General features: G+C 30.2%; 4 protein-coding genes across 7 annotated transcripts; 3 read left to right on the forward strand and 1 right to left on the reverse strand.

Moving 5' to 3' along the window:
* The first annotated feature begins 32 nt into the window (after nucleotides 1–32).
* Gos28 (golgi SNAP receptor complex member Gos28) lies at nucleotides 33–3,072 on the forward strand. The gene is made up of 5 exons (XM_015333443.2): nucleotides 33–289; nucleotides 519–694; nucleotides 771–952; nucleotides 1,047–1,115; nucleotides 1,201–3,072. Exons 1-5 carry the CDS (start codon nucleotides 253–255, stop codon nucleotides 1,436–1,438), a joined length of 702 nt encoding a protein of 233 aa, XP_015188929.1. The 5' UTR covers nucleotides 33–252; the 3' UTR covers nucleotides 1,439–3,072.
* On the reverse strand, nucleotides 2,655–12,334 carry sno (Protein strawberry notch). Of its 2 annotated transcripts, XM_015333418.2 has the most exons (14): nucleotides 12,201–12,334; nucleotides 11,227–11,458; nucleotides 10,611–10,701; nucleotides 10,409–10,516; nucleotides 10,060–10,284; nucleotides 9,642–9,770; nucleotides 9,422–9,562; nucleotides 7,747–9,342; nucleotides 7,217–7,655; nucleotides 6,742–7,125; nucleotides 6,075–6,641; nucleotides 5,678–5,991; nucleotides 5,467–5,591; nucleotides 2,655–5,393 (listed from the first exon to the last, which is right to left on the reverse strand). In XM_015333418.2, the coding sequence occupies exons 2-13, from the start codon at nucleotides 11,227–11,229 to the stop codon at nucleotides 5,485–5,487; spliced, it is 4,104 nt and encodes a 1,367-aa protein (XP_015188904.1). In that variant the 5' UTR covers nucleotides 11,230–11,458; nucleotides 12,201–12,334; the 3' UTR covers nucleotides 2,655–5,393; nucleotides 5,467–5,484. The 2 variants fall into 2 exon arrangements, with proteins under 2 accessions (XP_015188904.1, XP_089028576.1); XM_089172450.1 differs by lacking the exon at nucleotides 12,201–12,334 and having other exon boundaries at nucleotides 9,422–9,529; nucleotides 11,227–11,606.
* A 492-nt stretch (nucleotides 12,335–12,826) lies between these two features.
* Nucleotides 12,827–15,765, forward strand: waw (Translation factor waclaw). The gene is made up of 7 exons (XM_015333421.2): nucleotides 12,827–13,279; nucleotides 13,384–14,196; nucleotides 14,284–14,523; nucleotides 14,594–14,859; nucleotides 14,934–15,148; nucleotides 15,214–15,426; nucleotides 15,544–15,765. Exons 1-7 carry the CDS (start codon nucleotides 13,194–13,196, stop codon nucleotides 15,667–15,669), a joined length of 1,959 nt encoding a protein of 652 aa, XP_015188907.2. The 5' UTR covers nucleotides 12,827–13,193; the 3' UTR covers nucleotides 15,670–15,765.
* A 19-nt stretch (nucleotides 15,766–15,784) lies between these two features.
* Nucleotides 15,785–21,806, forward strand: ILP-2 (insulin-like peptide 2). 3 transcript variants are annotated; one of them, XM_015333426.2, is made up of 4 exons: nucleotides 15,785–16,197; nucleotides 19,129–19,383; nucleotides 19,674–19,878; nucleotides 20,047–21,806. In XM_015333426.2, the coding sequence occupies exons 3-4, from the start codon at nucleotides 19,674–19,676 to the stop codon at nucleotides 20,241–20,243; spliced, it is 402 nt and encodes a 133-aa protein (XP_015188912.1). In that variant the 5' UTR covers nucleotides 15,785–16,197; nucleotides 19,129–19,383; the 3' UTR covers nucleotides 20,244–21,806. The 3 variants fall into 3 exon arrangements, with proteins under 3 accessions (XP_015188912.1, XP_015188910.1, XP_015188911.1); XM_015333424.2 differs by lacking the exon at nucleotides 19,129–19,383; XM_015333425.2 differs by lacking the exons at nucleotides 15,785–16,197; nucleotides 19,129–19,383 and adding an exon at nucleotides 16,239–17,049.
* The last annotated feature ends 97 nt before the right edge of the window (nucleotides 21,807–21,903 follow it).

A 21,903-nucleotide genomic window follows, 5' to 3' on the forward strand; every position in this document is an offset into this window, starting at 1 on the left:
GAAATTAGTTCCGTCCATTGACACTATGATGCGCTGTATGCTACTTAAAATACGATGATTTTTCATAACCGCGCATAACGTTAAAACATTAAATGAAATTATTACAATAAATTCGTAATAAGTGTTGTCTCTTTCGTGATATAAATATATCTTAGTCATCTAGTACAATTATAACGTAATTTGTGAAAATAATCAACAAATAGTTAATGTGGCATGTGTTGTTAAAAATTGTGGTTACAATTAGAAAAACAAATGGCTAGTAGTACTTTAGATGCAATTGATTGGGAAGGTATTCTTATTAGATTAATTATAAACATTTGTATATTATACATATATACGCATTAGATATATATATATATATAATTAATAATATAATAAATATATAAGGTGACATATGACTTTTTATAACAAATTAGAGTTTCTATTGTCCTTGCATTATGATATATGTTAAATTGTGTATTATTTTTTATCTTCCACGACCACACAAATTGTTACAATAAAAGGAAATTTATTTATAGATCTAAGAAAGCAGGCGAGACACTTAGAAAATGAAATCGATGCAAAGCTTGTAGCGTTTAGCAAATTAGGTGTAAACACACGTTCTAAAAATGTAACACCAGACGAGGTTCCACTTTTAGATGAAGAACATGTGTTTGAAAACATGGCCTTGGAAATAGAAACATTATTAACTAAAGTAAGCAATTTGTCATTTGTTATTGTGTATACAAAGTATTATATTATTGTAAATATTTTTTATTGTTTTTTTTAAGTTATTTACCGTTAATGAGAAAATGAGCGAATTGCAACCAAATGGAGCAGCTATGTTACACACCATGCAACGTCATAAGGAAATATTAAAAGATTATAAATTGGAATTTAGTAAAATTAGAAACAATTTTGCTATTAGAAAAGATCGTGAAGATCTCTTGGGTAGTGTACGGAAGGAAATAGAGTATGTGCTGCATCACACATTATTTTTTTCTTTTATAAATGTGTTTCATGTACAATGCTTTTGTATAATACGCTTTTTTGTTTTTTTTTTTTAGCAATTACAAAACAACATCTGGATTAAACCGTAGAGAAATGTATTTGAAAGAAAATCAACATATTCATAAGTAAGTAAATCTACATACACATGCTACATGTAATTACGTAAGGAATTTATTCTACTAATATTTATATTATCATTTCAATTTGTAGTTCTGACCGCTTGATCAATGATCAAATAAGTATAGCGATGGAAACACGAGAACATTTAATTACTCAAAGACAAGCATTCAAACGTATACAGACTAGATTTAATGACATTTCTAATCGATTTCCAGCAGTGAGTAGTCTGATACAAAGAATTAATTTAAGGAAAAGACGAGATTCATTAATTCTTGGAGTCATCGTTGGATTCTGTACGTTCCTTATGCTCTTGTATGCATTTTACTGAACGACAAATGCATAAGAAAATACTTCCACACCCGTTAAAAGTTAATTCCATTGAAAGAAACATTAAAATGGTTGACAGAAATAACTATATATGTATAATAGTTACTAAAAAACATGTAGAAATTACAAGAAAGTTGTAAGTATATTTGAATGCTCTAATGAATGAGAATAATGTGTGACTGAGAGAAAGATTGTTATGATTAACAATTACATTGGCAAAATTATTGCATTGTACAGTTTTCTTTTTTTTTTTTTTATACCAAATGTATTAAATGTGTGTGCATCGTTTAAACAAATATTGCGATTCACGCGTTCAATAAATTATATATGAAATTAATATATGTTAAAAAATAAACATTATGGGTCTTAGCATGGTTAATCAATTTTTATATATTATATATATATATATATATATATCTTTTGTATATTATCCATGTACTAAATTATATTGAAATCCTATGAGAGACAAGAAATACAATATTTTAAAATATCCTTATTTATAAATAGAAATTTGAGAGAAAAGTATATTTAAGCTAGAATTTGAAAGTTAATGTTATATGCATTTTGTAAATACATTTCCTAAATTACATATTTGTCGAAATTTTCTTTCTTTTTTCTTTTTCTAAAAAATGTAACAGATTTGTATCAAATAAGTCAAAGATACATTTTAATGGAATTAACGAATCATTGTTACGTTTAACACACTCTCAATGAATATATATAAATATCTAAACTGTTGATTAGAATTATGATAAACAATCTTTTTACTTTTATACAATTTTTCTATATAAATGTATTTGATTGTTCATTATTAATTCATCTTTGTATTATATAGTTCAAATACGTACGAAAATGTATATGCTTTGCTTTTGAATAATACTTTTAGTTACCTACCTCTCTTTATAATATATATTTATATGTATATATATATATATACAGAGTGTTAGGAAAAAGGGTTTCATATTTGTAGGGCTTGTAGTTCTCTGTTTAATTAATAGAAGTTTTAAAATCAACCCTTTTCATATGTTCACTTCAATATTCATTTTACAAGACACTCTGTATATTTGAAAAGCAAGGGAACATGGAAATGTCCGAATTTCTGCAACTCTTAAAAGCTTTTTGTACTTGAAAAACGTATTTTCGGTTAGTTTTAAAGAATTTTTAAGATAATATATACTAATATTATAAGCAAATTATTAAATAATTAAAAGTATACATTTCACTACAAAATGATTTCTTATACTGACAGATAAATAATATGATATACAGTGATGTTCAGATATAATTTTCATACAATAGAATTATAATCAGGCTTTATATCCAAATTAATCATTGATATTTTTTTCTTTTTTTTTTTTTTTATAATGTATTGATTTACATGTAAGAGACACTTTCATATGCACGTGTCACACATACGCACACACATACATCAGCAGATATCCTCACAGCAGAGACATACAAGACACGCATAGCTCATCGATTCTCCTATGTGTAAGCCCATGAAAACACAGCACGCTACGAAAGAAGTCATTTCAATAAGTGCAGTATCTGTTTCCACGTATACTAAATACCACATTTATAAATTATACTTTGACTTTATCTTTCTTTTATTAATAATTTCTTTTTTTTTTTTTTTCAATAGGAACTCAAACACAAGAATTGTAAAAATATTCAATATAAAGATGCACGTATTATCCGGTAATAAAAAAATGTTTTCATATATACTTTAAATATATTATTTACATTTTTCTGCACGTAGTTACAACAACTACCTAGAATCTTTTTTTTCTTCTTTTTCTTCTTTTTCTTTTTTTTTTGAGCAAATCTTTGAAGAAATTTTTTTTTCTGTATCTTACAATCTTGAAATCCTGATATGAATATATTAATTAAAATTTTCAAATTTAAAAAATAATAACTCCATCAAATATTTTCTTTCTACGAAAAAAGGTGCTGCTTTTGAATTTGTCTTTTTTGTTTGTTTTTCTTTCTATACTGTTAATCATGTCTTTCACATAATTATTTGTTTATAAATGCAATATATAGTGTATTCGTAGAAACGAAGAACTTTTGTAAGCGCTACTTGAAATATTACGCATTACTGCAAGGGAGACCCTGGATATAAGGAAGTGTTGATATCCATCAATTGTTTCATGCCATATCACAAGAAAAATGTTACTTCTCAAAGTTGTGTTACAACATTCTGCCTGGAATTCTACTCAAGATTTTATTAACGGTTCTAAAATATTCTACATATTTTAATCTAAACTTTTATTATTATTATTATTTTCTTTTTTGTTTGTAAAGAGAAGATGGAATACGACATCCATTTTGTTCTCAGCACCCATCCATAACTCTCTCTCTCTCTCTCTCACAAGCATACAAACAAACAAACAAACAAACGAAGGAACAAACATCTATCTCATGCATTAATAGCATGACTGCATTTCGATTTTTTGAATATAAATATATCATCGTATGTACTGTTTCAATCTAGATTTTTCTTTAATGCTAAACAGTATTAATATATGAAGAATGTTGGGAGACTAGATGATATATTTTGCCATTATTCATTTTCCATTTAATATTAAAATTTAACGTAATTGTCACTAGATTAAAAAAGAAAAAAAGAAAATTAAAAATAAATGTACACTGGGGATTGATTGAAATCGAATAGAACAATACAGAAAACAAATATTTGTCTATTGAATAATATGAAATATGGAAAATCTAAGGCGCTTATACAAGGTGAATCTGATAACACGATGACTTCAAATAACTCGACAATGATTTATTGTACGACCAAAATTTCTAAGTTATTTTTGATCGTACAGCAAGTTATTTTTGTTATTTCAAGTCATCGTGTTGCCAAACTTACACTGTAATACAATACGTTATTATCTTGTCTCCCTACATTGTAGTAATATTGATAATAGGTTTTATAGTCTAGATCTACGACTAATAGTAATAGCGGTAATGTGATAACAGTAATGGTAGCTATAGCGATGGTAGCAATAATATTTTGTTTTCTTTTTCGTGTTAATTAATGATTCGACTTATCAATCAAATAAAACTTAAAATTGCGTATACATTTATACTCGGATAATGAGAGTGAAAAATAAACCGTCCTAATAGTTTATGCAGCGTTAGTATTATTTCTTTAGCCCTTTATGGGCTATTCTCACTAATCAGTCGCATTTTTTCTTATAAATTGGATCGTAACACATATCATCAATAATTAATCTTCATAAAAACGTTTATCTCTCGTCTTATTTTCTTATTTGCGAGTAATTAAAATAAATAAATTACATTTTTTTCTCATACGAATACACATAAAATGTATAACATCATTTTATTTCATTATTTTAATATGTACCTTTTCTTAATTATAATAATTAACGATAAACGAAATCTAATTTATTATTACATTTATACATATGTTGATACGATCCAATCTAAAATGTCATCATTCCTAACGAAAGATATTGAGGAAAAAAAAAAAAAAAAAAAAAAAAAAAAGAAAGAAAAAAAGGAAATTTCACATAATTATAATATGAATTCGACTCAATTATAGTCATCGATTAAAATTAAAGAAGATTCTATTAGATCCTATTAGAAGGTTTACAATCGGGACTTGATAGATTTCTTTTAATAATACATATGTGATGACAGTACATATCTGCCAAGTCCTTTTATCCAGTCCTTTGACTATCAACTCGGAAAAGCTTATCTCGAGTTTTTATTTCACTTGTCATGCTAAATCTGTGACGAAAATACATTACAACACTGATGGGTGGTACAGTTTAACCTTCCCAACACATTACTTTTAGGTATGTTCTAACGGTAGGTCAATTCGATTCGTGCAAATAACATGTTCTTTACCATTGCACGATGCTTTTAATGCGTCCCATTCATTATGTTTTTACTTAACACTATTATTTAATTGGTTGTATCCTTATCTGTAAGAAAAATGAACAAGAAAATGCATGGTAATGTTTAATTATCATGATAATGATTAACAATTATTTATACCTTTTGTTCTTAAAGCATTCAAAATGTTAATTCTTCAGTATTTTCTGCATCTGATGAAAGTGCTTGACGTAAGGTTTCCATGCAAGATTTTGGAATAAGAGTTCCTACAATTTTCAAACCTTCATCTGCAAATATGAAATTAATTAAAGAGAGTAAATAATCATGTTGATATGACTTGTTCGAAATATAGAGAGAGAAGATAAAAATTTACCAGTTCTCAATCGGACAACTTGCATCTTTGAATTATGTCCAGATCGTGCTGCAAGTACACCTTCAACGCGACTCCAAACGCTAAGAACTGAACCAGCTAAAACGTTATAAGAACGTCTTCGTAATCCTACTTCACACTCCATACCAAGAGTGACATTTTTACAATTGCCACGCCAATAAGCGTGCGAACATGTATCCACGGATGCCTCATATTGTTGCGTCCAATGAGGTTCTGCTTCTTCAGTTGAAACTTTTTTATATTTCTTCTCTAATTCACCTAACGTTTCTTGACGTAATTGAAGTCCGGTATTCGGCCTACAAATATATATATATATATATATTATATACATGTTGAAAACATTTCATTTTCGTTATCTACTACTTTATATTGAACGTACCTGTAAACCATATACAACTGATCTTTTTTACTTTCGTTTTTCTTTTTACCGATATCAACAGCAACTGCCAAAATAGCTGTTTGTTTACCATTTCTTATTTGATGACTTAAATAAAATCCTTCTTTGGCACCAGTTAATTTGGACCATTGATCCATTGCTTCGGTCCAACTCATGCCACGTTCAACATGCACAACGTGTAATTCAGTTGGTGCTGTACCAGTTGCGTGCTTTCGAAGGAAACGATAAAGTCTTACTCTACGAACATTTTCTCCTGATGTACCAAGATCAAGAATACCCATATCAAAACGTCCAGTCTTCTTAGCTTGAAGAATAATGGCGTTCAAAGTGTCGGTGAAATATTTGAATAATCGATTTTGCAAATCAACCGGCATTCCCAAAATACGATTTAAGAATTTCGACATGTTATTGTAATCTTTGTCTAGAGTAAGAACTCCAGGCATATTTTCACTATTACAAATAAGTCCTACACCCACAAGTGCATCCGCAACATCTTTGAAGAAATCGCCATTATAATCTTGCGGTGGTGGTACCAATGGTGGCTCGTATCTATTATTTTAATCAACATTATAAATAAAACATGCAAAAAAAAAAAAAACAACAAAGTTTAGGGATATAATAATGACAATGACAATGCAAGTTTACTTACCCCATGATAGTTTTCATCGTTGCTTCGAGAGCCGATCGACCGTATTTGTTGTCGATATTAAATTGCGAAAGATCTCGCGTTTCGGTAGCTCTACGATCTCCATGCGTCAATGCACCAAGACTTTCGAGACGTTTCGCAACGATCGAAGCAAATCGTCTCTCTCCTGCAAGATCCGAAATAAGGAATATATATTCCGGAGCATTGACTTGATTCGAACGATGCGTTCGACCAAACTGTTGTATTGCTCTATCTGCGCTCCATGGCAGTTCAAGCGTGATATGTACCCGACGCATTTGATTTCTCGCACGTCTGTCACTTTGCAATGATATGCCACTGCTAGCTGCTTCCGAAATGATCGCAACCGTTTTTTCACCATCCATGAATCTAATAAAAAAAAATTAAAAAAAAAAAGAAAAAAAAAAAACGTATAACAATTAAATACATTTTGTCTTTACTACATGATAATGAAATTTACCTTTGTTTTTCCGTTAAGTTAAGAGTTTCTAAAGGAACGTCTACTTCGGATCTAGATTCATATTGTATTGCACCGTCTTCCGTTTGTACAACACGACCCTTTCTACCAGTCATTTCTGCAACGTTTTCTGGACCACCAAGTTCGTCGATCAATTGATCTAACGTATTAGGTGGCAACCTTTCTCCTAACTCCTCTATTTGCGCTAATAATTCTTCTTTCATGCTACAAGCACGTTCAATAGCATCTCGAGGTGGTCCTTGATTATAAGAAGATGCATTACCATGATTTCCGGTCGCTGCCGTATCTCCGTTACGCTTATTCCTATTATTAGATGTCTTGTGTTCCAACATTGATTGTATTTTGTCCTGTGTACTTAAGCGTTTCTTTGTTGGTTTCTTTTGTTTTTTGCCACCCTTCTTCTTTCTCCTATCCCATGGATCTATTGAAAAAGACAAATTAATCTTATGTCATATTTGTTAGTATCAATTGAAATATTTTACATTAATTCTGTACGAATTCTGTACACTTACCAACGTCAGAATCACTGTCACTGTAAAATGGATTAAAATCAGAACTTAAATTACTTTCCTCATCAGTTCGATGGTCATCTTCACTTTCTGTTCCACTTAATTTAAATTCTGAACCAGAACTATGATCACCATTCTTTTCTTCATCAGTGATCTCTTCTTCAGAAGACCATGCTCGTACTTTCTTAGAAGCTCTTTGAGCTGCTTGACGTACTGGTTTTCTTTTACTTCCTCCAGCAGATCCACCAGCCCCATCAACAAAATCTTCTTCTAATTTATTCATTTTTGGTAGATCCAAACCGAGAAGACGATGAATTCTATTACGATTTGGCGCTGGAAAATGTTTTTCCACTAAAGTTTGAAGTACTCCTTTAGCAGTAGAAACAAAATCACTTAGTTCTCCATCATCACGTTCAAGTTGTTCCAAAGTACGTGCTTCACCAGTTGATTGCAAACCGATAACAACACATTTGCCACATTTAACAGCTTCTCGAGCTACCGAAACGGCATGCTTAACTTTAGCAGCAATACATAGATATTTAAAAAAGCGTTGATGCGATGACCAAAATTGACCCCACATTGTTTTCTTCATACGATTCTCAGCATCTATTAATTCGGCTGCTTCTTGGAATTTCTGCATAGCCTCTACCCATAATCTTACAGAGTGATCATAAATTTTGGTAAAATCCTTGGACAAAGGTACTTCTTCGATTTTAAAAGCAACCCCATGAAAACTAAGTTGCCGAGCAATGTACATCCCTCTTAATTTCATATCCATCGCTACAATTTCCATTGTACCTACTCCACGTTTCTCTACTGCAGTAATAAAATCATTGAATTCGGGAAAAGGTGTTCCTTCACCCCACATACCTAATCGTACCATATAAGCCATGTTGCGAGGTTCAGAAGCACCAGTGGCACTAGCATATACTACTCGTGCTTTGGGCAATTTATTTTGTAATTCCAATACTGTTAAACCAGTTTTAGTTGGTTTAGAACTTCCAGTGGGGCATAAATTTTTAGCACGATGACATTCATCAAATATAATTAATCCATCAAAATCTTCTCCGCACCATTGCAAAAGTTGTTTTAATCTACTTTTGTATTTACCTCCACTTTGTGAGGATTCACCGATTAATGCCGAATACGTACTAAATATTACACCTTTTTTAACGTTTCCATTAATAGCTGAAGAAATCTTAGCATATTTAAACTTATTTAACGCATGTACGTCAATTTTCAATGCTCCAATGTCTTTTAAATCACGCTCAGCATCGTATTTGAGATCATTAGAAACGGATACCCAAATGGCACGTTTCCTATTTTTTAAATGGTTTTCGAATATAATACCCGCTATAGTTCGTCCTTTACCAACACCAGCTCCATCTCCAATAAGAAATCCAGCACGTGAACCATCCGGTAAAAGATGTTCATGCTGCTGAGATGCATAAGTAATTGATTCCAATTGAAGAGCAGACAATGCTCCTGATCGTATTGTTTCTTCTGGTATAGAAAGTTCGTACCAAACATCTGTTGGTTCTACGCTGGATAATGATGCTGTTTCAACAACTGGATCAGGATGTTTACGCCCACGTTTTACTATACATTTGAAATTTAAAACTCGTTAGAAAACTTGTTTGAATTTTTCATTATCAATAATAAAATAAAACATGCTTACGTTTAGTAGGCATATAGTCAGCATAAGTTTCAGCAACACCCATGTCCTCGTCATCTACTTCTTCTTCTTCCGGTATTGTTGGTTGCATGCCCACCTTTGTCGGATCACCTGAATTCATCCATAATTGTGATACACCTTTCCCTATTTATTATAATTATAATTATAATAAATCGAGAGAAGAGTAATATGAAACATTAATAACAAAGTATTTAAGTCTTACCAGAAAGACCTGCAGACCAATTTGGATGAAGTCCAGTTTGATTGAGAAACTGTACGAACGGATTGACACCGCCCATATTCATTCCAGCCATTCCCATGAAGCCTCCCATTAAATTATTCATGTCCATACCTGTAGTAATATCATTAAATAAACAATTATTCTAAACATCTAAAGAATTATAAGATCTACATAAAAAAGCATCAGATACATATTTGAATAACATAATAAAATAACAGAGAAACAATAGAAGAAATTAAATAAAGAAATATATCCAGGTTAAAGAATCATAAGATCTACATAAAAGCATCATATACATATTTAAATAACATAATAAAATATTCGAAAAAAAAAAAAATAGAAGAAATTAAACAAAGAAATATACCCAGGTTAGCAAAAGACAAATCAATTACAGACTTACTCTGCTGTAAAAATGCTGCAGGGTTGAATCCTGCAAGGCTTGCTAAACCTGGAAAGTTATAGGGCCCACCAGCTCCTAACTGACCTAACTGATTAAGTTGGTTGGTACCAACAAAATTAGGGGGAGTACCTTGTGATCCTCCCACACGTACCATTTCATACCCTGGTGGTGCAGTCTTAGTTACTAATCCACCTGGTATTTTGTTACTCAATTTTTGATTCAACGCTGCCAAATAAATATTACACAAGTAATACTTTGTGTGACAGTTTTTTTTTGTAACAAATTCATTGGTTTATGTATATAAACAAAAGTGATAAGTAAGGAAATTTATTTGTTACAATGAACATACCATTAGTAGCAGCTTGTCCTTTATTTGCAACATTAGATGGTACTTCAGCAGGCTTTTCGTCTTTAATATTTGCAATTCCAGCAGCAGTTGCAAGATCTTTACCACCGCCTATGAAGAAAGAATAGATTTATAACATTAAATAATGATATATTATATCATTAAAGATATAACTAATTATGAATAAAAAAAAAAAGAAATTTACCTGGTACTTCGATTTTATCAGGATCCTCATCATCATCGAAATCACTACCACTTGTATCGTCGCTCACTGTTTCCTTAAATCTTTTCGTTGCCTAAATACATAAATCATGCAATAATTATACAAGAATAGAATCGACCATTATAATGATATACTTATATTAATTAATAACAAATTATACAAAGTATTATTTAAACAAAATCACAGATATTTAGGAAACCATTCAACTTTGATATAGAACAAGAAAATAATAAACAAATTAATACTTTAATAAACGCAATAAATTATAAAAAAGAACTTACTTGTGATGAAAAAATACAATAGATTTTTTGAATATGCAAAAGGAAAAAAAAGAAGAGAATACAACGGTTTTCGGTATAAACAATTATGAATTTTTATAAAATGTAAGTAAAATAATATGAAAAAATAAAAAAAATGTAAATGTATAACGATCTATGGTATAAATGAATAAAAAAATGAATGATAAAAAAAGATATACAAAAAATTCTTAGGTTAGTTTTTCTCATGAAGCTATGAGAAAAAAGCGCATGCATAAGAAGCGCGCGTCGTTGCGAATGGAACAATGAAAATATTACAAAAAAAGACATTAACAACTTACCATGATTGAAAAAATGTCTTTTTCCTTTCCGGTTTATCGATGAGAAATGAAAATATAATTAAACGATGAACACGATCGTCTATGAAGATATACTCCTTCGAAGGAACCTTCTGCAATTCTGATAGAGTAGACGAGATGAAAATTTTTTTCCCTCGTTACGGGTTTTTATTAGATGTCGCGCCAAGTAAGCATCACTCGTCTAACTCCACAAGTTAGATATTTATTCTGTGAACTAAGAAATCACAATGCGTTGAATTTAACGTACGCTTAGGCCGAAGCATCTTTGTGGTATGTATTTGAGAAGCCCATTCTAAACGCGTTTAGCCAAGCACGGCTGCCGCCATCTTGGCTTTTGCCCGGCCCACGGTGCATCGCGTTGCAAATACAAAAACACACGCGCTGACTACAGCTGCCTTGCGTAACATTGCAAGCGCTGTTGCCAAATCTATCCCCGTTTACAAAGAGATCTTTGGAAAAGCGGGTTTACAGAAAATAAAGGCGCGTGATCGAACTAAATCTATCCCTTTATTTTTTTCTCTTTTTTCTTTTTTTCTTATTAATATTTCATTTATGCGGGCATTCATTAAATATTAAAAATAAATAAATAAGACTTTATTCGTATTAAAACTATACTATAACATGAATCCAAATGTAATATAAAATGAATATTCCTTTAATAAAAATCTCTACAAATTTAAATATTTGATATAAAACTTACACGTGTTTTGAAACCTAGTATCAACTTAATTTTAAATATTCAACAGTATTACTAATATTACGACTAGATTATTTGTACTTAGATAAATATATCGATTATTATTCTTTAAAAGAATCTACCTTTACGTATAAGAAATGTTCTATTTTTACATATCATTAAAATCAATTTTTTCCGATGTCATTAATATTGGCAAGCAAAATTTGTGCCTTCGTAGTCGAGTCATTGTTACGTATAAACGATATTATTAAACACTCACGAATATAATTGTTGTTGTTAAAAGAGGATGAAGGTTGACCAATAAAATTTTTTTTAATACACGTGTCGTCAAATTTCACAAATGAACAGTAAATAAAGCGCGAATATTGAGTATCATTTGTCCGCACGCGCGTCACATATACGTAAATGAAATAGACTGTGGAAATCTGGCAACGTCGCTGCAGAGCAGCGCTAATCGTTAAGCGATCTAAAGTATACGCGGTAAAAAGAAAAGAGTATGACCTCAAACTCGGCGTATAACTCTTCAGTAAAATCAATTACTTATTCTTTGAGTTTCTAATGATAAATCAGCCATTTCTATATATTATACGTACCAAAATAATTTAAGTATATATCGTATTACAGGACTACTCTTCTTAATCTATTTAAAAAAATGTATCGCTCTAATACGATCGATCCGAGCTTCGCGCCGCTGACAACGCCACCCGGTGGCCGAATATTCAATCATATTTATGCGCGCTATAATTTAAAATTATTTAATTTTTTCTTTAATGTGTTTAGATATATATACATATATATACATATATGTACAGACATTTTCTTATTTATGTATTTTATGTAATGTAACTTTTTATTGAAAGGTACTTTTTGCATTTTATATTAAAAACGATGCAACTTTAAAATATTAAAAAATTACATAAAGTTGCATAGAATTACGCGATATGAGGCAAATATAATATTAAAATATTTGCTGCTTATAGAATATGAATATATTTTTTAGTTTCTATAAACATTAATGAAAAATAATAATAATAATGATAATAATAAAAAATAGTGTGAGAAAATAATTAGGAAACGTATTTTCTATTGAGCAAATAATAGAGGAAAAAAATTTTCATTAACCTAGAAGAGAGTATGCTATTTACAATGGACTTTAGATGCAATGGAATCTGATTGTCAATAATTAGAATTAAATAATATAAATATATACATCATATGTATATATATACGTATATTTATTTTCTATTCTATAATGTTATTCGGTAACTTTGTAAAACGTTTAAATAGATTACAAATTAATTATATATTCCATAATACAGAAAAAATTAAACATGGAACGTAAGTATAGGTTATAAAATAGAGTTTTTTTTTGTTAATTATTTTTGATATTGATTTCTTTAAACTTTAAGATATAATATAATTATGATAATATATTCTTTTAGAAGATGTTTATATATGCAAAAGGAAACATACAGTACGAATAAAAATGTTGAAAAAAATAATGAAGTACCCATTGAAAATATTCGTAATTTTAGTATAATAGCTCATGTTGATCATGGTAAAAGTACCCTTGCTGATAGACTACTTGAAATGACTGGTGCCATTAAAAAGAATTCAGGCAAGCAAGTATTAGACACATTGCAAGTAGAAAAGGAACGTGGAATAACGGTTAAAGCTCAGACCGCTTCTCTTACATATTCATACGAAGGACAAAATTATCTTTTAAATTTGATAGATACTCCAGGCCATGTAGATTTCTCATCCGAGGTATATCGTTCATTAGCAGCTTGTCAAGGTGTTGTATTATTAGTTGATGCAAATGATGGAGTACAAGCGCAAACCGTTGCTAATTATTATTTAGCTATTCAAACAGAGCTTGTAGTAATACCGGTGATAAATAAAATAGACTTACCAGCTGCAGATCCTGAAAGAGTAAAGAAACAGTTGGAAACATTGTTTGGTATAAAGGGAAACGACGTATTAAAAATATCTGCAAAGTTAGGTACAGGAGTTGAAGAATTATTACAAGCTATACTTAAAAGACTTCCACCTCCACCTGTAAATAGAAATTTACCATTTCGTGGTCTTATATTTGATAGTTGGTATGAGAAATATAAAGGTGCTGTTTCTTTAATCTATGTGAAGGATGGAAGTTTATCTGTTGGAGAACAAATTATATCCTTTGCTAGCAAAAAGTCTTATGAAGTTAAAGATTTAGCAATTTTAAGACCCGAGGAAGAACATGTTAAAACTTTGTAAGTATAAGACATTATTTGTGTATATTTTCTTGTACCTTTAAATATGTAATATATATGATTTTAATGAAAATATATAACTTATAGATTCGCTGGAGAAGTTGGAAGTATAAAGTGTAATATGAAAACTTCCAAAGAAGCATACATTGGGGATACTTTATACAAAAAAGGTCATCCTGTGGAACCAATAGGTGGATTTAAAGTAGTAAAACCGATGGTATTTGCAGGAGTGTATCCTATGGATCAATCACATTTTATTAAATTACAAAGTGCGATTGAGAAACTTATTTTAAACGATAGTGCCGTGGAAGTTGTACCAAGTTCTAGGTATTTATTATTTTAGCGGATATGCAATAAAATGAAACGTTTATATACTTAAGTTATTAATTAATTTTAGTGCTGCACTAGGACGTGGCTGGCGAGCGGGATTTTTAGGGCTTTTGCACATGGAAGTATTTATACAGAGGTTGGAGCAAGAATATGGTGCAGAACCAATAGTTACAGCACCAGGTGTTACATACAAGGCCAAAATTATAGGAAAAAAAAATATAGCACTGTATAAAGGTGAAATTGTTGTTTTCAATAATCCTATTGATTATCCTGACAAACAAATTACAGAAGAATATTATGAACCAATGATTATTGGTACTATTATAACACCAGGTATATCTTTGTTCAAATCAAAATTAACATATATATTATTATTAGCATATATTAATATACATATGTTTAAATAGATGAATATATAGGACCAATAATGTCTTTATGTCTTGAAAAGCGTGCGATTGAAAAATTAAATCAAAATATCGGAAATAATAGAACGTTGTTAAAATTTTCAATGCCATTAAATGAAGTGGTCCTTGATTTTCACGATAAATTAAAAACCATCACTTCTGGATATGCTAGTTTTGATTATGAAGATGATGATTATCAAGTTTCAGAAATTGTTAAGGTAAAAGTAACAATAATTCATTGAATATATTGTCATTTAATAATTAATGATTATTTTGTTTTCAGTTAAATATTCTTTTAAATGGTAAAGTAATAGAAGAATTAAGTACAATAGTACACTGTACTAAAGCAAAAGAAGTTGGTAAAAGAATGTGTACTAAACTTTTGGACATCATTCCACGACAATCGTTTGAAATATCAATTCAAGCAGCTGTTGGAGGCAAGATACTTTCGAGGGAAAATTTGAAAGCATTTAGGAAAGACGTAACAGCAAAATTGGTAACCAAAAGATATAGAGTTATATCTTTATTTGCTATAAATGATGATCGATTAAATGTAAATTGTGTGTGTTAAAAAAAAAAAAAAAAAACTATATATATTTATACATCTTTTTAGTATGGAGGTGACGTCACAAGAAGAATGAAATTATTGGCAAAACAAAAAGAGGGAAAAAGCAAGATGCGTATGATTGGAAATATTGTCTTACCGCGAGAAACGTTTATAAATGTACTCAAAAGATAATTTAGTCTGCATATATAAATGATTTTTACATCAAAAATAAAAATGGGAAGAAAATTTATAAATTCAAACATTAAAGCACATACATTTTATAGTTCACTGAAGAATGATTTACTGAAGAGGAGTTAATTATATTAAAAAGAAGAAGAAAAATAGTTTAGGATCACAGGGATAACTAATCGATTGTTGACCTGTTTACGTTCCTTGGCTTATAAATAAAATTGGAAGTATATCTAGCGGAAGTAAGTCATTCAAGAATTACAAGAAAACGTACATATATGAACGCATAGAACGTTGGGGGTAAAATTGGAACGATTTACGGTTGATTGCTTTTCCTTATGAACGTGATGTTATTGTTGGTGTTAAGTTAAAACAAGATGACAGGTGCTTTTCTAACGTGTGTAATGAACACGTCTACCTTGAATAGAATTTTTTTGCCAGACCGTTTATAAGGGAGGTCGTCCTCTTTTGGATCGTCATACTTCGTACGTTCTTCTCATCGGCTAGGGATAACTACTGTGTATCTTCAACGTGAGTATTTCCATCTCCAAGGAAGAGAGAGTCTATTATTTTTCTTCAAAATTTACTTCTAAATCAAATCAATATTTTCTTATATATTTATTTATTTATTTACTTATTTATTTACGTGTAAATATTTTAGTAATATTATCTACAGTATATAATTGTGGAAAATAGTGTAATACTAAAAGGAAAAATTTATTATCGTTTTATAAGAAACAACATTTCAATGCTTACTCTACTCTGCGCTCTTTAAAATTGTTTTATTACGTATTTGTATACTATGTTATATAACATATTACAAACGTTCGTAAATCTGAACTATAGAAAATAACAACAATGTAAATACGTATGTAGGAATCTTTAGCTCGTTTGCATTCCTCTCCGTACGCGACGGAGTCGTCCGTTGGCGCCCGATCAGTTTAGACGTGTCTTCCTTTCATTTCGCGAAGTATATAATAAGGATCAAGGAAAAGGATTCAAATCGTTTACTTATATTATTATTTATATTGACATAGATCCTGTTTAAAATATCAAAATAAAAATATCCAAATCCTTTAAAAAGAAGAATGTTTGGATTGAATAATTAATAAAAAAATAAAACTGTGATACTTGATGAGAGTGACTTAGGCAAGAGTTAGTACGAGTGTAAGAGGAAAGCTCAATTGGTGATCTTTACTTATGTCACCTGTAAGAAATCGCGCGTCAAGTCGATTAGGGGTGATTCGTTCGAGAATGACTTTTATATCGAGGAGAGATTTACGGAAATCTACCGGCCGTTGATTTTGCAATTTTTGAAAAATATTTAAATAAAGCACAGCTGGAAAAATACACAGACGTGAAAGACGTGAGAGCGTGGAAGAGGTAAATAAATGTAAATGTAATATTTAAATACTTAAATTCAAGATATGTTTATATTTTCGAGTTTGAATTAAGATTTTCATTGCACAATGTAAACATTAGATTTTTTTTCAATTTCATTTGAAATTAGAGAAAAAGATAAACAGAGAAAGCGAGAGAGAAAGAGAAAGAGAAAAAGGAGAAATAGAAAGAGATTAGATTAGAAATCATCTAAAGTAGGAGGAGGAGAAGGAAATAAAAAGACAAATAATTATCTTCTTCTTCTTCTTCTTCTTCTTCTTCTTCTTCTTCTTCTTCTTCTTCTTCTTCTTCTTCTTTGTCGCAAAGTCGAAGTACGAAGTTTGTATCTTGTTTAAAGACAGATGATGTTGCTGCTGACTCGTTACAGCGTTTACGAAATAAATAAATGATCATTTTTTTTTTTTAATTAATTATTTTGTTAGATCAAACAAAAGATAAAGAATTAAATAAATGTAATTTATTGTTTTATAACGTTGACAAAATGGATAGAAATGTTGTTAGGAAAACACGTGTTTGAATATGAAGCAGCAAATGTTTGTCATTTATTTCTTCATGAAGTATTAAAACGAAGTTTTAAGATTCCCAAGCTAAGTAGCTAGACTTTTAATCGGAAAAGTCGATCACCCTACTATGAGAGCGAGCATTCGTCAAAGATGAGTGCATTCCCTCTCGGTGACTATAACTGCATTCGTGTATTATCTTTCCGACCGTTATATACACGTGTTTATTACTTGTCTCAGCCAGTGGCGCTTCAAATAATAATGAAAGACAGGGAGTGAGAAAGAAAGAAAAAGTAATTAATGCGTGTAACAATGGGTCATAGTCTGGAATGAGTCCTCTTTTCAATCAATTTGCGGACAATCCGTTATCAAGGAGAGCATGTGAACTCTCCTTACAGTCCTTTTCTTTTCTTATAATCGTCAGAATATAGAAAATTAATGAATATACACGGAGTATTTATCATTGGAGAAACTCGTCATTTAAAAATCAAGAAATGGTACGCATTAGAAGCGTGTTCCAATTTAATGACAAATTAGGACACGATGTAATTTTTCCTTTTTTTTTGTTAATACATGCATTAAAACTAAGCATTAGCAATAAGCATTTCTAAGCATTAGGTTAAATAATTGTTTATCAATAAATCGACATTGTTTTATGTTTGTTTCTTCTATACGTTTCTTTATCGGATATATCGAAGTTAATCTTGACCTTTTATAAATAAAAGCTAATGCTGCGATTATTTTCACGAATAAGAGCGAGATAAGCGTAACAACAACGACTACGTAAAATGACGTAGTTTCAATTTAATTGGAAAAGAGTTGAAATTGAACGAGATAGAGAAGCACATCGCACCTTCGATACTGCTACAATGTTGACTCATGAGTACGACGGATACAACTTTATCGTAGGTCATTGAATTCGTTTCCATGTATTTCGCGATACTTTGAAAATATAAGAAAAAAGAAGTTATTCAAATAAAGGAAAAGAAATAATAACAGATTAACCAGATTCCTTGCATAACTTCGAAAAAGAGAAAGAAGAGAAAGAAAGTTGTTATCGTCTTTGATGTTCACTCGCAAACGCCACATACAATATCAATATTATATTATTAGACATTGATAAATTTTATTAGACTCGCTAATTCTGTTCGGTATCACCGTACCCAGATATTTATGTATTTTGTTTTGATCTAACAATGAATGTTAAAGTCATTGTTTGCTTGCACCGTGTCTGGCACGCGTCTACTAAGTGATATTGCAAACGCAAATCGGTAATTCCTATAATAATAAATTGTTATGATTTACTATCAATTTCGAAACTCTTTCCAAGAATCTAATATTTATAATTTCATTATAGATATGCATGTCTATAGATTTAGAAACAAAACAAATGAATCAAGTCAATTTAGAGAGTTTTGCGTTGAATATATGATAGCAAAGTAATTATTTATCAATGGAGTATTTGTCATTTTTATATACCTTGAAAATGATTTCGTATTGAATTTCTTGCTCTCCCACTCTGTTTCTATTTTAAGAACAAAATTGGTGTCTACTGTCTTAGCTTTTCTGGAATCAACGGGTTGAACTCCAGTCACCGTGGCGCCAGAATGCGTCTCGTGGATAACGGCCCTATTTTCGCATATCAAAACAACAGTATAATTTATCTTGGAGATTCAATGACTCGGAGCTAAAATATAAACAAGCAGACTGACAACTATCCTCATTCCGCGTTATGCGATGTGCACAATGTCGCAATGACCAGCCAAATGTTTTAACGATAGCCGCGATTTTCCTGCAACCTGGATGATTATAAAATGTTAGGCGATTTATAATAATATTCAACGATTGATCGATCAATATTTCTAAATTTAAATCTATATTTGATCAATGTATAAAATAATTATTCTTTTTATTTAGTTTAAATAGATCACGCAAAAGGAAATGAATTTCATTATCATTATGTCAATGCATGTAATTTCATTTATAAATTTAGCCTAATTAATTACTCAAAGCAAAGTACACATTGATAATGATATTCAATAAGATGACCTATATAGACCCTAGGACTATATTATTAAATTTTGTTCTTATAAACTTTGTTTACAGATGTCCACATATCGATTCAACGTCTTTGCGACGTTTGTGCTCATCGTTGCGTCTTTTTTAATAAAATTTGGAAATACACAATACTCTTACCAAGACAAAAGACAATCAATGACATTGCACAAGTATTGCGGACAAAATTTATCTAATGCACTAGGATTACTTTGCGATGGAGTTTACAATTCTATGTTTAAAAAGAGCGGGCAGGGTAAGTTGCGATAACATTGTATTGATTGATATTTATTTTTTATACATTTACTTCACATTACATTTTGTTAAACATTAATTAAACTCAAGTAAAATCATATGAATTCATTCGCAAATATAATTTTTCATGAAAAAATAAATAAAATACATGTTATTGTTTTATTTTCAGAAATGGAAATAGCTGATTATCCATTCGGTTTCGATGATTCGTATCCATTTAGATCGGCAGTTACAGCAAACGCCATGATGGGCCGTTTTGCCGGTAGACGTTTCCGAAGGGAATCTAGGGGTGTATATGACGAATGCTGTGTAAAACCATGCTCAATTCAAGAATTAGCTACTTATTGTGGCCGTGTTACACAATAATTATTGATCGGTAAGATCGATTTCTACTCTACGGTTTCTATTTTCGTCTACTACCATAAATGTGATAATGCCGATGATCGGTATACATAAAGTTTCTGCTTTATAATTGTTTATTTCTATAATACAATAATGTGATAAACAACGATTAATGTATACGTCTTTACGTAACATTTAATAAGAGCTTTATACACGGCTAAACGCATCTAAAAAATAATACGAGGACCAACAATCATTCGTCAACTGCTTACTTATGAGAGTTCGTCGTACTGAAATAATGTATTTGTCAATGTTCCAAAATATTTGATTTGATTTGATTTGATTGGCAATTTACAATTGAACTTTTCATTGTCATGAAATTAATTTTCTTTGTATTTTTTGTAGAAGTCTGTAGAGTAATCAATCAACGCGTAAAATTAAGATGAATGAATAAATGAACTAATCAATCGCGTAGATACTTGTGTGCCATTGATGAATTACTTCGTACACTTTAACAATAGAAAAATAAATCTTGATTTCTCATCAATGAAAAGATTGTGATTGTTAATCATTTATCGAATAAAATAATATTGTATTATAAACAAAATATGTTTTACGAACATTTGTCATCGAAGTAATATGGGGAACGTTTGAAGTGTGCTTTTTAGCGAATGATTTTTTTACCTTATTGTGGTAATATTACCTGTACGGTCACGAATATTTAATGATAAGTATCCACTAAGATTGTGTAATTGAGATTGAAAGGTTGAAATAATTTGATTACGATCGTAAATTGAACCAACAAAAGAACAAAGTAGGAACAAGCGAGGATTATTATTAGGGCGCGTTCGATTTTACGAATATTGATCGATTACGGATTTCGATTCTTAAGTTTTTATTCTTAAGATGTGGAATACGAATTTGTAGATTCGTGTAGCCGAATATTCGGCACTCTTAGGACATATAAATTTATTGGACAAAATAATTAAATAAATTAAAAAAAAAAAAGGAAAAAAAGAGAAGGTGAATTTCAGAAGAAAAATATAAAATAAATAAATATAAATATAATATATGTGTTGTGTGTGTGTGTGTGTGTTCGCGCTTGTAAAACTACTGTGCTATGTTTCTTAAGGATAGTTTGCAACGAAAATTTGACTGAATGGTATCTTTTATGTGATTTTATAGATCGATTTCAATTCTAAAAAAAATATTTGGTCGTATAGTGCAACGCAAAATGTGTATTAACGTTATCCTTGAAAGCAAACGTTGTTGATACATGTTAATAAAACGCGTTTTGTAAAAACCTTCACGGTTTAATCGTTGCATTGTAAACAGTCCATTATATTCATCCATGGATGCTATCACAATTGTTTTTCGATTTATTTATATTTTAATCGTCATACAAACATACACATCAAAGATTCAAATGATAATTTAGATGTAATATTGTTACACCGCAATTAAACAAATTTTCGCTGATGATTTGTAATATTTTTTCTTTTGTATTTGTTATAACTGCGTCATGAAAACTATTGCTTTTTATTAACTGATCGATCGAATATATATTGAAATAAAAATATAATAATACATGTTATGTTTATCACAACTCCCACCCAATAACTATTACTCTTACCGTATTATGTAAGTATGTACATATATAGAAGTCGATTAAAAAGAAACCTGA

Source organism: Polistes dominula, unplaced genomic scaffold, assembly GCF_049000335.1.
Source record: "Polistes dominula isolate Pdom_NZ unplaced genomic scaffold, Pdom_raw_medaka contig_74, whole genome shotgun sequence".
Taxonomy (NCBI): Eukaryota; Metazoa; Arthropoda; class Insecta; order Hymenoptera; family Vespidae; genus Polistes; species Polistes dominula.

Excerpts from the sequence above, each read along its gene's own strand:
- Gos28 (XM_015333443.2), top strand. The coding sequence starts at position 253 with ATGGCTAGTAGTACTTTAGATGCAATTGATTGGGAAG. Across the intron at positions 290-518 it reads AGATGCAATTGATTGGGAAG|ATCTAAGAAAGCAGGCGAGA; the intron begins GTATTCTTATTA and ends ATTTATTTATAG. Across the intron at positions 953-1,046 it reads AGTGTACGGAAGGAAATAGA|CAATTACAAAACAACATCTG; the intron begins GTATGTGCTGCA and ends TTTTTTTTTTAG.
- sno (XM_015333418.2), bottom strand. Across the intron at positions 9,771-10,059 it reads TGCAGCATTTTTACAGCAGA|GTATGGACATGAATAATTTA; the intron begins GTAAGTCTGTAA and ends ATATTACTACAG. Across the intron at positions 7,126-7,216 it reads AACTTAACGGAAAAACAAAG|ATTCATGGATGGTGAAAAAA; the intron begins GTAAATTTCATT and ends TTTTTTTATTAG.
- waw (XM_015333421.2), top strand. The coding sequence starts at position 13,194 with ATGTTATTCGGTAACTTTGTAAAACGTTTAAATAGATTACAAATTAAT. Across the intron at positions 14,524-14,593 it reads GAAGTTGTACCAAGTTCTAG|TGCTGCACTAGGACGTGGCT; the intron begins GTATTTATTATT and ends AATTAATTTTAG. Across the intron at positions 15,149-15,213 it reads AAGTTTCAGAAATTGTTAAG|TTAAATATTCTTTTAAATGG; the intron begins GTAAAAGTAACA and ends TTTTGTTTTCAG.
- ILP-2 (XM_015333426.2), top strand. The coding sequence starts at position 19,674 with ATGTCCACATATCGATTCAACGTCTTTGCGACGTTTGTGCTCATCGTT. Across the intron at positions 19,879-20,046 it reads GTTTAAAAAGAGCGGGCAGG|AAATGGAAATAGCTGATTAT; the intron begins GTAAGTTGCGAT and ends TTTTATTTTCAG.